Source organism: Elgaria multicarinata, chromosome 2 (genome assembly GCF_023053635.1).
Source record: "Elgaria multicarinata webbii isolate HBS135686 ecotype San Diego chromosome 2, rElgMul1.1.pri, whole genome shotgun sequence".
NCBI lineage: Eukaryota > Metazoa > Chordata > Lepidosauria > Squamata > Anguidae > Elgaria > Elgaria multicarinata.
The window spans coordinates 1,114,166-1,131,748 of record NC_086172.1 but is presented as its reverse complement, the minus strand read 5'-3'; the positions used below and the strand labels follow the sequence as shown (position 1 = coordinate 1,131,748).

General features: G+C 44.8%; 1 protein-coding gene across 1 annotated transcript in view; it reads right to left on the bottom strand.

The window, feature by feature from the left end:
- Positions 1–10,879, bottom strand: part of FAM228B (family with sequence similarity 228 member B) — a 63,469-nt gene extending 52,590 nt beyond the window's left edge. The window contains exons 1-3 of the mRNA XM_063115905.1: positions 10,801–10,879; positions 9,037–9,147; positions 7,033–7,104 (exon numbers count right to left, since the gene is read on the bottom strand). Coding sequence (XP_062971975.1) covers positions 7,033–7,104; positions 9,037–9,045 — 81 coding nt within the window. The 5' untranslated portion in view covers positions 9,046–9,147; positions 10,801–10,879. The remainder of the gene's footprint in view (positions 1–7,032; positions 7,105–9,036; positions 9,148–10,800) is intronic.
- Positions 10,880–17,583: the final 6,704 nt, after the last annotated feature.

The following is a 17,583-nucleotide window of genomic DNA, read 5'->3' as shown; positions in this document are numbered from 1 at the left end:
AGTTCAATCAGGATACAAGGTCAACACAAGCCGAAACAGGAAGCAAGAGCTTTCGCCAGGATGCTCAGTTAATCTCTGGCAAGTTCTTGTTGCTTCCCAGCTCTCTAAATACCCCTCCCTGGCAGCTACAGGTGTTCCCTATTGAGTTGGCGTCTAGTATAAATACGCAGAGATCTGCGCCGGGCCTCCTTTTCCGCCCTATGATGTCTAAACAACTGTGCAGGTAAGTTTGTTGTTTCTCCCTCTGTGTCTTCTGAATTGGCCAAGCTCCCTGCTGGTTTAATCACCGGCACACTGGTACTTGGCTCTGCTTCCCCTTCATTCTCTGAGTTGGCCCCACTCCCAGCTGGCACCAGTTCAGCAGCCGTGACACTAGCCTCTGCCTGTACAGGTTCTGTTTCCTCCTCCTCTGAGTCCATCCCCAGCAACTCCTCAGAGGGCCTAACAGGGGGAAGGAGTGGAAGAAAAGAAACTATAAAATATACTTTGTGGGGGGAGTTTGGCGCGGCTGGCTGACTCCATGGCTGGGTGATGTATGAACTGTAGTTTTAGGCTTGCTTTTTCTGGGTTCTTATATATGCATGTTTTAATAGTTTTAGTTGCTAATCCCATGTAACCTACCCCTTTCCTGAAATAAATGGTCTTAAACCTCAAAATTGTGAGCTGTGAGCGTTTGTTCTGGGGATCTGTGCTAAATCCAGTCCAAGGGCCGGCTTTTGCTGGTGCGTGCTCCTTTACAGTTTGTTCGTTTGATTTATATTGCCTATTGATTTTTGAATTTTATTGCATTTTTATGTTTTATTATGTAAATTGTTCTGAGAGCCACGGCTGATGAATGCCCTTCTGAAGAGCTCTGAAGATAAAGCATCTGGCATGAGAGAAAGGAACAGCATTCCCCTCATTTTTAGCACACCCAAGGACTATTATGACAAAAAAAGCCAAAGACAAAGGAGTAGAACAAATTATTATTATTATTTATTACATTTATATACTGCCCCAGAGCCAAAGCTCTCTGTGCGGTTTACAAAGATTAAAACAGTAAACATTAAAAACAAATATACAAAATGTAAAAGCATAGAAAGCATAAAAACAGCCAATATCCATTAATACAACTATCCTGGGGTCAGTTAAAAAACTCAGCATATGCTGTTAAATGCCTGGGAGATGAGAAAAGTCTTGAACTGGCAATGAAAAGATAGCAATATTGGCGCCAGGTGAGCCTTGTCAGGGAGATTGTTCCATAATTGGGGGGCCACCACTGATAAGACCCTCTCCTTTGTTGCCATCCTCCGAGCTTATTTATTGATGTTATTTATTAGGGCTATGCACTCCGCCCCGGAATTATCTGGTAACCGTGAACATCCATGGAGCATTTGATCTTCCAGAGCGGAGATTGGCTGCTTCCAAACCCATAGATTACTATCATAGTGGAGACTGCCCAATCGGAGCTTCTAAAGTCTCTGAAATTATCCTGCTCTGTGTGTGTGTGTCTGAATTGAATATCTTCATATTTGGAAGACACTGAGTGGGGTGAGGGGTAGCTTTGATATTGACATCTGTGGCTAACCAGTTAGGAATTGCCACAGCACTGTCCGTGACCATGTTCTCCAATCGCAGTGTTCAGGGGAGTGGGAAACACTAACTGGCTGCTGATTCTGGCTGGGGAAGGGGAAAGGGAGTGCGTACTCTTCCACATTTCCACAGTCATTCACATTTCCACAGTGTAAAAGTGCTGCTGGGCTGGCTGGCATAGTGAGTGAGAAAGCTTCTACACTTGAGTCAGGCACAGACAGGCTCTTTATTTCAGTCAAACTATTACTCATGTTGGCTGGCTGGGCTTCCAGTGCAGGCAAGAAGGGGTTACCAAATCAATCTGGAGGGCACCAGAGTGGAGAAGGCTGAATTAGAAACTTCCACCACCAGCAGTGGAGCTTTGCATCAGCGAAGTAAAGGGTAAAAGCTCCCTCTATGAATTTGCAGGGGTGGATTTGTGTGTGTGTGCGTGTCTAAGGGGGATAATGGTTTGAGAGGGGAAATTTAAAAATTCCTAAAAAAAGTGAGGCATGAATGGATCTGAAACAAACTTGGCAGGCCTAAAGCCCTCCTTAAGAGTTATCGCCATGTCAATTTTCATCTTTTTATCTTTAAAAATTACACAGTTGTAAGCATCTTTTAAATTTCCATTTTAAAAATTCCTAAAGATCAAAGCATGAACCGATCTGATTCAAACTTGACGTGGCTAAAGCCATCCTTAAGTGCTATCACCACACCACATTTTATCTCTTTATCTTTAAAAATGAGGAAGCTGTAAGCATTTGATTAATTTCCATTGATGAGCAGATTAGAAAATGGGCGGTTCTCCGCCAGGTAATCCGACAAGGCGGAATAAGGGGAGCCGCTCCAAAATCAGGGCAGAAAATGACTTCAACAGAGCTCTGGCTCGATTTTCAAGGTGGAGAAGACCCACTTTGCACAGCCCTATTATTTATTATAAAATCCGATACATTTTGGACCCTTGAGCCCTTCCTCTACAGCAGTGGTTCTCAACCTTTCTAATGCCGTGACCCTTTAATGTAGTTCCTCATGTTGTGGTGACCCCAAACCATAAAATTATTTTCGTTGCTACTTCATAACTGTAATTTTGGTACTGTTATGAATCGTAATGTAAATATCTGATATGCAGGATCTATTTTCATTGTAACAAATTGAACATAATTAAAGCATAGTGATTAATCACAAAAACCACACCAGCATGGCGGCCACCACACCCGACCTGGCTCTAGTGGTACTGGCTTTCTCGTACGGGGTGGAGGGGTGGGGGGATAGAGATGAGTGGGGCTAAGCAGCAGGAAGGTGCCACCTAAGGCTGTCTGAAGCCCCCGACGAGGGCGGGGCTCCCTTGGGATCAACTTTATTTCTGTGAGGGGCGGAGAAGGCGGTCGCGGTAAGTAACAGAGCAGGTGAGCAAAAGCCGAAGCTGCGTGCAGTTCTGATTAGTACAGGTAGCAGACCCTCTGTTTGGAAGCACCTTCTCAGATTCTGCAATTATTTCTCCTCCCTCCCGCCGCCTCACGAGCAAAACGTTGCTCGGCCCGGGCCTCACTTGGACCAGATCTACACGGCGATTCAAAGGCGCACTCCAGACGCAGGCAAACGGCCCGAAGCTCCACGTGTAGACCTTGCCTTTGAGAGGTGGGAAAAGACGCCTTTTCTATTTTTCTCAGTTCTCAACGGGGAGATTCCCAGCTGCTGTTGATCAGCTCGGGATTCTAATACTGAGCGCGCTTACACGTGAGTAAATCCTGTTGAACCCAATTGGGCTTCTGAGTAGATATGTATATAGGATTGCCTTGCTCGTGTCAGGTGTGTGTGGGGTCAAACAAGAGGGGCATTTCCCTTAAAAGGTGGGAAATGTCGCTATTTTGGAATTGTGATTGGCGACAGCATAAATTACCAGTTCTGCTGCTGCCGTTCCCTCCCTCCCTCCCTCCCTCCCTCACACACACACACACACACACACACACACTGTTCAACCAGCCACTGCCTCCCCTCCCACGCCCTGGTCACTCCACGGTAACCGCAGAGCAGCAACGTTGCAGGTGAATGCGAGGAGTTTCCCATGGACGAGCAAGGCAATCCTATATACATGTCTACTCAGAAGCCCAATTGGGTTCAACAGGATTTACTCGTGAGTAAGCGCGCTCAGTATTAGAATCCTGAGCTAATCAACAGCAGCTGGGAATCTCCCCATTGAGAACTGCATCATTCTGAACTCCGACAAAGACGGGCTTTGGCCCACAGGTTTGGAGGTTGGGGTGGGAGCGGAGCCCCCCCTTTTTGTTTCAGTGGGCCCAGCTCACCCGGGACAGCCTAGCAGAGAGTCCCTTACCTTAGAGTAGGCTTCTCTCCCTTCCTCGGCTTCCATAGGCCTGCTCAACTTCCTCATCCGAGCCCTCTCTCTCCCTCTCTCTCCCTGCGGCAGAGGAGGAGGAAGCCCCACGTGGGAGAGTCCCTTACCTTAGAGTAGGCTTTTCTCTCCCTTCCTCGGCCTCCATCGGGCCGCACCTTTCGGCCCCTCTTCCCCGGCCTGCCCAACTTCCTTTGCCGCGCCACGCGGACAGCCTTCCACATGGAAGGCGTCGCACCCGGAGCGAGGGGCCAGAACCGCCTTGCCAGACGCTCGCGCCGGAGCCACGTAAACAGGCGCAGCCGCCCGGGCACGAACACATGCGGTGAGGGAGCCGGCCCGCCTCCTCTCCTGCATCCAGGCACTGCCTCGCCTACCTCCTTCGCCTTCAACGCCCCCCTTCCACCGCTTCATCCCGGCCCGCTCTATTTCTTCTCCCCCTGGCCTGCGGCGCGCGCGCTCGCAGAGGGGAGCCAGGACCTGCTTGCTAGCCCAACCAGCGCAACCCGGCGCTGCCAGCTCACTCAGGTGCCGGGCAACGTTGGGCTGTCGGAGGGTGGGCCCATCCACTGCCACTCCTCACGGCCAGGCTCTCGGCCTACACCGGCCTAGACAAAGCGCAGGAGGCTGCGAGGGCCTGAGATCCCAGAGCTACTTTGGCATGGGCGGGCCCTTTTCCGATGGTCTTAGGCGACCCCTGTGAAAGGGTCATTCGACCCCCAAAGGGGTCGCGACCCACAGGTTGAGAACCGCTGCTCTACAGGCTCCCGAATGGCACTAGAATTGGCATGTCTGTATTTTGGACATTTTGAAGAGCTATATGTATATTCCGTTGAAAATCCATTTCATGAAAGTATTAAATTTTGGTGTAGATACATAGATGATATACTTTTTATTTGACAAGGAAGCATGTATGAGTTAAGTGAGTTCTACAAATGGGAAGCTGTAATTTTCTCCACCCACTTTCAGCTTGCTTATCAATGATTTCTTATTTTTTAAATGTACTAATGATGCCATCTTATTGTGAGGGGGGGATTGCATAGGGTAAATGCGATCTCCTCCTCCGAGAGGGAGACCTGACCTCTGAACGCTCCTCCCGTGCCCTGTGGAAACACCTCCATGGCCCTTATCTCTCCGACCTTGGAGCGCTGATGTCAGGGAGGGAGGAAAGGAAGAGGATCAGTGAATAGTCCTTGGGTAGTCCTGGGTATTTAACTCAGAAAGAACACTTATCCAAGTATGTGAGAATCTTTTTGGCTCCCTTTGTGACACAATTAAAGCCATATGTAAGAGATTCAACAGTCTTCATTAAGAAACATTTGGGTAAAATTGACTCTAGTGATATAACTTTGTAACTTTGGATGTCAGTATTCTGTTATCTCCTATGTTTAGGTAACAATGAGCTTCTATTAATGTTATCTACCCTCCTTCTAGTTCTCTGCATCATTCCTCTGTGGGCATACATGATGTAAATTATTGTATTCCTTTTTGTAATCTGAGTCTTTTGTACAATTTCTCTTAATCCTTATGAACTGACCATATGGATTATTTTCTCTACTACATCTAGGGTGTGTGCTATCATATCTGAGAAGTTTATTCTGGTCAGTACTTTTTCTATAAAGAGTGGTGTGTGGTCTCTCCTCCTATTTTTCACAGTTATATATAGGAAATGAATATTGTGGTAATACCGGGTCATTTCAAGTTTGATGTTCTCTCTTCTAATATTTACATATGATCTCTTACATTTCATTTTAATAGTGTCACAAAGGGAGCCAAAAAGAATCTCATATACTTGGATAAGTATTCCCGCACTGAATTGCTTCCTGAGTCTATAGGTCTCTCAGGAGATGGATAGATTCCCTTATGAATTTTTGGTTAAATATAAAATAGGGGAGTCTTAGGATCTGAGTTCTGTAGCTAGAATTCTGTAGAGAGCCAGTGTGGCAAAAGTGTTGGACTGGGAGTCGGGAGGTTCTAGTCCCCACCCACCCATAGAAGCTCACTGGGTAACTTTGGGCCAGTCACAGACTCTCAGCCCAACCTACCTCACAGGGTTGTTTTTGTGAGGATAAAATAGAGATGAGGAGGATTATGTATGCCACCTTCGGTTCCTTGGAAGAAAAAAGGCATAATAAAAATGTAATAAATAAATAATCATATTCTTTCTGAGTTAAATAACCCAGGACTACCCTGTCTTCCTCCTTTCCTCCCTCAGCAACATCAGAGCTCCAAGGTTGGAGAGATAAGGGCTGTGGAGGTTTCCACAGGGCATGGGAGGAGGGTTCAGAGGTCAGGTCTCCTTCTCAGAGAGGGAGATCCCATCTAGCCTATACCATCACCCCCGCCCCACACACACACATTAATATATTTTTAAAAATCGTTGATAAGCAAGCTGAAAGTGGGTGGAGAAAATTATAGCTTCCCACTTTTTCTTTACCCCACTATCACTGCTGGTCAAACTCAGATATTGCACATCTTTTAATCAATACATAACCTGTAAAACCTATTTATCAGAGTTGAAAGTGAATGACATACAACCCACCTACTGTAATCCATTTTCCAAGCCATCAGTTCTGAATAAAATGATTGTCTATCTTCAGCCTTAGCTACAACACATTTCTGAAAACTCACTTTAACTCATTCCTGTTTCACGTGGCATAAAATGGGATATAGGATATATAACAAATTGATAAGGACACCATTTCTAAAGATAGTTTCCAGCTCCTTGTTCTCATCTGGCTTGCATGTCAGAGTTTGTTTCATTAATTTTGTTATTTATAAAATGCATTGATTGCCTTTCCACCGACAGGTGCCCAAAGACAATACTATATGCCTGCTCTCCATTCTGCCTTTCTAACAAAGACACAGAGGACTACTGTAGTAAGTGGGAAGAGTTAAGTGAATTAAGCCCTCTAATTCAGGACATCTTTGGAAGGAGCACTGAGGAGACATACATACTAATAACTTTTTAAAAATGTATGACAGGAAGAACTTAATAGAGAAAGACTCTTGTTCATCAACATCAATGTTACAATTATATCATTATAATATTCATTAAATATGTCTGCTATACAGTATGTATATACTTTATTATACCTCTTCAAGAAAATGTTTGGCCTGTATACCTGGTAAGACGTAATAGGCATCCATTCTGCAGACTCTGACAATCCAGTCTTTGGAGGCTGTGATGATATTCGCTGCATAAATGTGAAATAAGAAAAATATCTAAGACTTCAATTCTACACATGCTTACTGGAGAGTATGTCTCATTGGCACCCTAAAGATGCACAGAAACGCACATACACTCACAGGTTGGGTGAGACATTTGATTCATCAAGTTTTTGTTTGTTCCTTTGTTTGTTTAAACACATTTAACCAACTTGCTCCTCTCATGCATATAAACTAGAAGAGACAGACTTGTCTGCCAAAATCCATACTTTTATGAGCTTTGCAATGTAGAGCTCTTGGGGAAAATGTGCATATTAGGGGAAAATGTGCTCAAAATGAATATATTAGAGAAATGTGTGCATAAAACATGTTCACAAAAATGTGTGTGGAAAGCAATTAGAAAAATGCATACATTTAAAATGTCCACAAAATGCATACGTTAGGGCAAACACATGAAAAAAGTACAAAATTCTGTACATTTTACATCACAAATGTTTGTGGGGAAAAAACAGAAAAAGCTTGACCTTAAAAATCCAAAAATCTTGGTGAAAATGAGATTGACAGATCTATCCACCCCCAACTAACCACACACACTCACACACTGTTTTCCTAAGAAATCAGTGGAAGAAGCAATCAAAGTGGTTGGGCAGGTCTTAGAGTCATAGAATAGTAGAGTTGGAAGGGGCCTCTAAGGCCATCGAGTCCAACCCCCCTGCTCAATGCAGGAATCTACATTAAAGGATCCCCGACAAGTTGTCCAGATGTGTACATTCAATTTAAAATAATATCTCAAAAAATGGGGTAAATTTCTGAGGTTGTGATTTACTGGCAGATATATACAAACTCAGGTTAAAAATGGGAAAAATTCTTCCACTAGATATGAAAGAGAATAGATGGATGAAAAATCACCTTAACAAAGACTCAAAAAATGAGAAAGGAGGAGTGAGATAAATGGCATCATGAGATATTTGTCCAGTGGATTTTGCAGACAATTACAGGAAATGCTCTTCAGGAACAGTGACTATGCACAGCATGAGAAAACCAGGTTCTAACACTTTTTTCAGTGACAGATTGTGTTAGAGCAATCATAAGGGCAATACCATTTAAATTATTACATTCAATTAAAGATGCTCAAAGATAGATCACTGCTTTTATAACGAATCTATGGAACCTTATCTTGCCATAGATTGGCTATAAAAGCAGTGATCTATCTTTGAGCATCTTTAATTGAATGTAATAATTTAAATGGTATTGCCCTTAAACCTGCTAACAAGCATACAGTATGATAAAGAGAAATGTTAAGATTTTACAACACGATTTTCTGCTGTTCTGATTAAAATTTTCCTTCTCCACCACTTTCCTTATTTTCCTCAATGCTTGGTTGTCCTGAGATGGTGAAAGACATTTGTACTCTTCCAAGCCAACAAAATCTCTTGAACAAAGCCTGGATATAACCTTAAGATATGGTTATAGTCTTACTTTTAGAAGCACTGTTGGTTTGAGGAAACAGAGGAAGAATCAGTTAAAACTTAAAACCACGTGGCCCTTACAGCCCTGTGTATGTGCATTTGACCTTGAACAACCTTGGCTGCTTCACAATCACATGAAACCCTGCCACTGCCTTTTTTGTACAAGAACTCAAATTTGTTTGATACATGCATGGGTACAATTGAACTGGATCCAGGAGACATATACAACAGGATGGAGCCAAGCAAAACCTGCATCCCCACTATATGTTGAGCATACCCAATGCATAAATTTGGCCAATGTTGTTAGGCAACCCCCCCCCCCAAAAAAATAGAGACAGAATTTGAGAAGTTATGTATAACCCTTTACTGGATCAAGTCAATAGCGAAATATTCAGGTTGCACCCTGAGAATCACTGTGCCACAGAGCATTCATACAGTTATTCCTCTTACCAAGCTTTCATTATGGTGAAGTTACTTTATTGAAATATCTACCTTTTTCATTTGGGCATGTCTACGGTATCGATGCTGGGCTCCTGGACAGCAAACCTTTATGAGCCAGTCTTCTCCTGAACTTTCACTACTTAAGGACACCGATGAATCAGTCTGAAAAACAAAAATCTGAAATTAAGCAAAACATCAAAAAATAATGGACATAATAGGGGTGCAGAACCAAAAGTGGGTGGGAGGGTCAGATGATTCCCCACCCAGTCCTCCACAGGCTGTATGATGTCAGGCGGCTGTGGCCACACCCAGCTGAGGTCATTTGCTCCCTGGCTGAAGTGCAGTTAGTGCAGACCTCTGCCAAGAGTGATCTGTCCCTTCCTTGGCAGCCAATTGTGTGGGAAGAAACAGGGAGAGAGAGAAGAGGTGGCAGAAAGAGAAAGAAAAGGGGGTGATTCACCCACTTTTGGCTCTGGCCCTGCCCATAACTGGTTTTGGCCACCCCAACATGCCACCCCAAACATATTACCCATGAGGGAACGCAGCCCTTGACAGAAAAAGAGGCTCCCTGCTCTAAAATCTGAAAGCAACACATGTCTTGTTTATTATATGTATTTAACAAGGATATTTGTGAACATGTGTTAGACTATCTCTGATTCATAAGCTACAAAATGTCTTCTAACCCTTCCTATTCCCGATAGCCTTCCATACTTGACAGCTGAAAACACGGATACTCTTGGTGGAGCCCAAGGGGCAGGACCCAGAGTCCCAGGTAGGGATGGGGGAGAAATTTGTTCAGTCCACATTTTAATGCCAACTTTCCTAATTTTGCACTTTTGAACCAATCCACAAACCCAAACTCAGTTATTCTTCAAAATTTACAGTTCTCTGAATTTTTTAATGAAGTTCACAAAAATGTTGATATTAGGGGAAAGTGCACACAAAATACTGTTCAAAAGTACATTGTATTAGGAAAGTAGCTTGCAAAAAAGTCTATATTTGGCAAAAATGCATAGAAAAATGCACATATTGGGAAATATGCATACAAAAATACACAATTTACATGCCAACCTTTTTTTTAAAAAAAAAAAACAATCTGAAAGATTGGGACGAACCAAATTCAGATTCATCTATCCCTAGTCCCAGGGGACCGGGGGGAGGGGAGGGAACAGGTGAGTGAAGCTCACCCAATCCAGCTAGTGATGATCGGTGAACTCACGATGCTGCGTTTTCCAGGGCCTCATCCCTGAGAATTTTAAGCTCAGTGTTTGAGTCAAGTTTAGTGCCAGGATTGAAACATGGCACATGCAAGGTATAACTTAAGAAGCCTACTTAATTTTAACTCTGAGTGTGCTTAAGGAGTACAATTTGCATTTCTCTGGGAGTCGCACGGCCCGCTCTCTGCCTTGCCGGGCCCAAGGCGGCTGCTCCTTAAACCCCCTCAAGCGCGCCTCCCGCGAAGCAACCCCCAAGCTCCAGGCGCTCGCCTCGGGGTGCTGCAGCGACGGGTCGGAATCGGCGGCCCTTGGCTCTGTGCGGGCTCGGATGCGGGACCCTGCTGCACGTGCGGGCTCAGGAGAGGTGGCGCTGGGCGGAGAACGGGGCTCGCTCCTCGGGGGGCGCGCAGAGCCCCTGCCCTCCTAGCGCGCCTCTGCACGGGCAGCTGCCGCCCGAGCCGCGTTCAACGGCCTCGGAAACCCTCCCCCCGCCCCACTGACGCCGCAGGCTGGAAACGACGAGGTGCCTCCCCCCCCCCCGCTCTCGGCCCCGGGCTTCCACCGGCGTGGACGGCGTCGGCTCCCCAGCTCCACTCACCCTTCGGGGGAGCTCCGGCGGCGGCTCCCTAGGCGTCGATGTCAGCGGCCCCAGAGGGGCCGTGGCCGGCCAACGTCCCCACGCGCCCTCCATGCCCAGCCCAGCCCCAGGGCCGCGCGAGGCTGCGTCACCGCCCCGCCCCGCCCCGCCCCGCTGCCGCCTGTTTCCCAGCCGCCGCCTGTTTCCCAGCCGCCGCCTCACTTCTCCCCTCCACACACCTGGGCCCAAGGACGCACCGAGCCCGCAGTGTCCCTCCGCCGCCGAGGGAGGAGGCCGGTGGACGGGATAGTCCTCCGCCCGCCCTTTCCTGAAATGTACTGCAAAGCTCCGTGATCGCCAGAAAGGGCACGCGAAGGCGCTTCTCTAAAAAAATAACCATGATGATGATGAACCATAGTAATAATTCAGTGCTTTTTTGTTATAACTCGTATCCCTGAGTTTGGGGGGGGGGGTGGAGGAATTGCAGGCCTACTTATATCCATCCGCGTTTGGTTGCTGGGGTTCCCCCCTTCCCCCAGCCATAGCCATGACAACCCAGCGACGTCGCCACTCTACTATGACGGGACGTCAGAAAACACCAATCAGAGAAGAAGCGCCGCCAACAGAGCCAGTCATTGGTTCCACGTCCAGAGAGCCCCGCCTCTTGTTTATTGAACGAGGGCGAAGCCTTCATCGTAGCAAGGAGGAAGATCGAACAATTTGCCAAAATTATAACTACGACGACGGGCGCGGGCAGATGGGTGATGGGGAGGGTTGGCTCTCAAATACTCTCGCGTCTCATTTTATGCATGTTTTTCTTTGCAGTTTGAGGTAATGCGCGTGAGCATGTGCAGAGTGCATTACTCTCCTCCCCCAGGCTGCTGGCAATGGGGAGCACGAATGACGCTCTCGATCTGGACAGCGGTGGTGGGGAGTTTAACCCTTTCTCCCCACTCTCCGAACCCGAAGAAGCCGCCCCCCACCCCCAGCTCCTATTATCCCCGGAAGGGGAGCTTCTATTAGTGCACAGTGTACAAGTAGATACATCCAAAGAGTATAAAACTACCCTGAGGAGGGGATATCTAAGGGGCAATCTAATAAACAATAAATTGTTATATTTGAACTTTAAAATATGTTATCAAACAATAATTACATCGATATTTAAGCAATCAAGTAATCACTAATTTAAAAAGTTTGAAGCAAATGCTTGTAGATATCTTACATAAGAAGAACTACAAAATTCAAAGTCATGGATTTTATCAGCCGTTGCATTATGTCAAATACTCAAAATTCAGCTTGGCAACTAACTGTTGTTGTAGGAGTAGTTTTTGGCACACCCAAATGGTGCTGAAAGCATTCCTTGTTGATGCTTAAACCCAAAATGTCCGAAACACTTTGAGTACAAAATAGTTCACTTTCATGCGGACTTGAATGCCAGCATTGATACAACAAGGGTTGAGGTGTCCAGTGCATTGTCTTATTTTGTAGAATCAGTTTGTGTTTGAAGCCTAAGGATGTGGGCAAGTCAGCTGCATCTGTGCAGTTTACATCATGCTCCCTCAACCTTTGGCCATCGTGGCTTCTTTAAGCCAGCTGTGGGGGTTTAACTGGATTGATCAGGAGCTGCTGATCCTTGCAGCTTTGAAGAAGGTGGTAGTACAACCATCCTCCTTGCATCCAGAGATTTATACTAACTATCGCCAGGTCACAAATACTGTTTCGGGGCAAGGTCTTCAGAGAGGTGTAGCGATTTATCTGCAGGCACTCTTGGATGAAAGTAATTATCTTTACCCATTTCAGGGTGACTTCTGTTCTGGATTCTTTTCGGGATTTAAACAGGGTTTACAGCCGGGGTTTTCTTTTAATGCATAATGCTATATGCTATTTGCAAGGGTGGGTGGAGCCTGGCAGGATGTTAGCGGTTGTCCACCCACCTGGCGTAGCCCCTCCTCTCTCAGCGTAAAATGAAACACTTCCTCACAAGTTCAGAAGTCTGTGTCGTTGGAGATCCGCCTCTCCCCACACCCCCAATGCAAGTCAGTTGCGCCTGTAAAAGCAACAGTAACATTTTTCTTGTTCGTTTATTGGTTATACACTGCGAGAGGGGATTCTGTTGAAGGGGGTTACACTTCTCTCCTGTGTACGTGCGCACGTGGGGATTCAATAGAAGGAGCTGAAAGTTTTCCAGGAGGCACGAGCAGAGCAGCCCCATCCCATTACTAAGCGCTGATTCTTCGCAAGTTCAGATACAGATAATAAAAATAAATGGAGGAAGAAACAGGCAGCCAGAGGGCGGAGAGGTGGTTCGGGTACCCGGTGTCCCTCTCTTCATCCTCCCAGTTGCCCCTGGCTGTCTCTTTCCTGCCCTCTTGTTCCTTTCCCCCTCAGCACCATGGGGAAAGTTCGCACTTGTGTTCCTTTCCGTGCAGATGCTGGGAAGGCACACAAGTGTGGGAGCCAGGTGCCTCATGGCGCCAAAGCGCCACCATCCAGACAGGGGCCATATTGTTTTCCTCCTTACAGAGCAACTTCAACTCAGTGACATTTGAGGGCTTCCTTGCATGAACAGCTCTCTTCAGGTCTTGACACAACACGGTAACCTCCCTTGTGGACTGTGGGAATGCTGTGGATGTAATATATCTTGACTTCAGCAAAGCTTTTGACAAAGTGCCCGATGATATTCTGATTAACAAACTAGCTAAAAGTGGGCTAGATGGAACAACTATTAAGTGGATTCACAGTTGGCTACAGAATCAGACTCAAAGAGTGCTTATCAACGGTACCTTCTCAAACTGGGGGGAGGTAACGAGTGGGGTACCGCAGGGCTTAGTCCTGGGCCCAGTGCTCTTCAACATTTTTATTAATGATTTGGATGAGGAGGTGCAGGGAACCCTTATCAAATTTGCAGATAAAACACAGTCTAGAGTATTAAGTCCAGTTCTGGGCTCCACAATTCAAGAAGGATGCAGACAAGCTGGAGCGTGTTCAGAGGAGGGCAACCAGGATGATCAGGGGTCTGGAAACAAAGCCCTATGAAGAGAGACTGAAAGAACTGGGCATGTTTAGCCTGGAGAAGAGAAGATTGAGGGGAGACATGATAGCACTCTTTAAATACTTAAATGGTTGTCACACAGTGGAGGACCAGGATCTCTTCTCGATCATCCCAGAGTGGAGGATACGGAATAATGGGCTGAAGTTACAGGAAGCCAGATTCCAGCTGGAACTCAGGAAAAACTTCCTGTTAAGAGCAGTACAACAATGGAACCAGTTACCTACGGAGGTTGTAGGCTCTCCCACACTAGAAGCATTCAAAGAGGCAGTTGGTCAACCATCTGTCAAGTATACTTTAGGGTGGATTCCTGCATTGAGCAGGGGGTTGGACTCTATAGCCTTATAGGCCCCTTCCAACTCTACTATTCTATGATTCAATGGGATTTAGGTGCTTACTTTGACTTGACCATTCTAAAACACAGAATTTCTTCTTCCGCAGCCATTCTTTTCTAGATCTGCTTGTATGTTTAGGATCATTGTCTTGTTGCATGACAATCGGTTCAACTTCAGCTGATGGATGGATTTCCTGACATTCTCCTCTAAAATCTTCTGATATACAGCAGAATTCATGGCTCATCTGTCCAGAGAACATTGTTCCAGAAGATTTGGGTAGCATGTATGTAATCTTTAGTGAACTTCAGATGGGCAGCAATGTTCTTTTTAGAGAGCAGTGATTTCCTCCTAGCTATCCTCCCAGGAACACCATTCTTGTTCTGTCTTTTTCTGATTTTTGAGTCATGAACCCTCACCTTAGCCAAGGTGAGAGTAGCCTGCAGATCTCTGGATGTTACTCTGGGGTTCTTTTTGACTTCCTGGATGATGCACTGTTTTGTTCTTGGAGAGATTTTGGTTGGATGACCACTCCTGGATAGAGTGACTGTGGTCTTGAACCTTCTCCACTTGTAGACTATCTGGCTGACAGTGGATTGGTGGGGCCCCAAATCCTTAGAAATTGTTTTGTAACTCTTTTTTAGACTGATGAACAAGAATAATTGTTTTTCTGAAGTCCAGAGAGATGTCTTTGATCATGGCATGATGTGTTTCCACACAAACATATCATGAAGAACAAATTCAAAGTTTCTGAACCTTTTATAAGGTGGGGCCTGAAGATTTACCATATTTCTTAAATAATTAATTCTAATTATACCCTTTAATTGAGCTGATGCAACAAGGGGTTGCTTACTTCTGCACATACCAAGACTCTTGAGTACTCACTGTTTGCCTAATTTATGCATTTTATTTCACAACACATGGAATTGGTTAGCATGAACTCTATTGCATGTTTAGGAAAGGACTTGTTTTAATTCATGGAAGCTATCGTGGTAAAACTATGGGATTTCCATAATTATCATTAGGGTTCACAAAATTTTCCTCACCACTGTACCTGGGAATATTGGGGAATCATATATATTTTATAAGAAAAACTATTATTTTATTCAAGTCTCATTTGAATAAAAAAGAAGCTAATATCCACTTCAAGAAGTGTAAAGTACGACCTCCTACGGTGCACTAAGGCCTTAGCTAGACGGAAGGTTTATCCCAGGATCGTCCCAGGGTCATCCCTGTTCACTTAAATGACACACAGGGGATCCTGGGAGCAGGCAGGGACGACCCAGGGACAATCCCGGGATAAACCTTAGGTCTAGCTAAGGCCCTAATCTCTAGGCCAACTATCTATACTGATGTGTTAAGGAATATCCTCCCATAACTTAAACGTGGGTGATCCTTCTGCAAACTCCTCCCCAACTCTGTCAGATTCTCACATCGAGCATCTTCTTTCCAAGGCTGAAACCAGTAGGTGGATGGGGAATAGTCTAACCCCCTCCTCCCGGCTCTGCTCTGAGAAGATGGACAGAGATCAGCTCACAGATTCTGTTTGGACAGGGGCCTCGCTGAAAGGCCAAAAGCCCTTGTCTGTCAAGTGGTCTGGAGTTGGTATCTTACAGTCATGCTTTCCCTGATGAAAAGGCAAGGAGCCTTTCTAGGAATATATTGCCTGCATTGCTCCACTCAGTTTGGATTCATTATCGTCTGGGGTTCTGGAGGCACTCTGCACATGGACTGTCCTATTTGGAACTTTGGAGTGCTAAGGACTTGCCATGAAAAGGGCTGTGAGCGATTCTTCCATACTTCATGGAAGATATGAATAGATTTTAGAAACTAATCCCTTTGCATTGACCATATGTTCCAATAACATCCATTCAAATTTCGTCATGTTACTAGTCATGCTTTGTCTCACTATGGGATTCATAATAAAATGAAAATTTGATGAAAAAAGATCCAATTCACTTGTGTCCCTTGAAGCATTTCTTTAGTTTTACTACTGTGAGAGGAATGTTATTTTCATAAGAATCTCTCATTCTATAAAGTCCTTTTTGTTTCCATTCTACATAATAATCTTCTTTATTCTCATAATAAAACTTTGGGTGTAGCAGAAATGGAAGCAATGGGGATATTTCCAGAATTAATTTATTTTTCCATTTCTTCCACATTTTTAATGTAAAGCAGTTGCCTACCCATTTCAAATCACCTATTTCCCCTCTCCAAATACAGCTTGTTCGAGTAACTGTACATGTTTCCTCGTTGCCTCCAAACCTACCTATGGCCTCTCTGAAGTTCCCTCCATATATGATACTATGGATCTCAACAGTCAAAAGTGAAGGTCCTATAGCATTGGCAGAGAGAACCATGTTACATATCTTTACCCTAACTGAAGCAGTTACTGCAATAATGCAATGACAAAACAGTCAACTGACACTAAGCAAAACAAAACCAAGGAGAAAGAAAGGACAAATAATGTTTTAAATTAATACAGACCCATATATATCTGTGGGATAGTAGACTAATACTTCTGATTTAAGGATGGAAGATGTCGGGGGTGCTTCCCTCCTTCCCATTTTCAAAAGAACAGTAGTTTATGTATAGTCCAAGGAACTCCCTCCAGATGCTTTCAAATTTATCAGGGCTCCCTCTTGCAAAGGACATCTGTTGATACGCCTCTAGATGGAGCATCCCTTCAACCCACTGGTCATGAGTACGTCAGTGTTTGGTTTTCCAAAATTCAAGAATTAGGTATTTGGACATCATGGGGCAAAAACTTCAATTCAGGGCAAGAACCCAGTTGAGTGGGGTCTTGCCCAATATTGCATGAAGAGCGTTCATTGATTAAAAGGGTATTTAGGAACATATTTATTCTAGTAGAGTCCTTTTCCCAAAAAGGTACTACAGTGAGGCAGCTGCAGAATAAATATATTAGCATGCAGTGTGTTGTTGTTTTACCTAGGGAGGTTGTGGGCTCTCCCACACTAGAGGTCTTCAAGAGGCAGCTGGACAAGCATCTGTCGGGGATGCTTTAGGGTGGATTCCTGCATTGAGCAGGGGGTTGGACTCGATGGCCTTGTAGGCCCCTTCCAACTCTGCTATTCTATGATTCTATGATGTACCAGATTTAGCAAAGAAGTTTTTATAGTAGGTGAGGCTACCAAAGGACAGGGGACAGACATTGTAGTATGTTGACATCATGATACTAAAAGAATATTAAATATGGAAATCACAAATGAAATGTTTTACTGCATGTTTCAGATTTAAAAAACATATAATGATGTCCTTCTTTTTAAGAATAAGTATACATTATTATTATTATTATTATTATTATTATTATTATTATTTATTTATATAGCACCATCAATGTACATGGTGCTGTACAGAGTAAAACAGTAAATAGCAAGACCCTGCCGCATAGGCTTAGGTGCA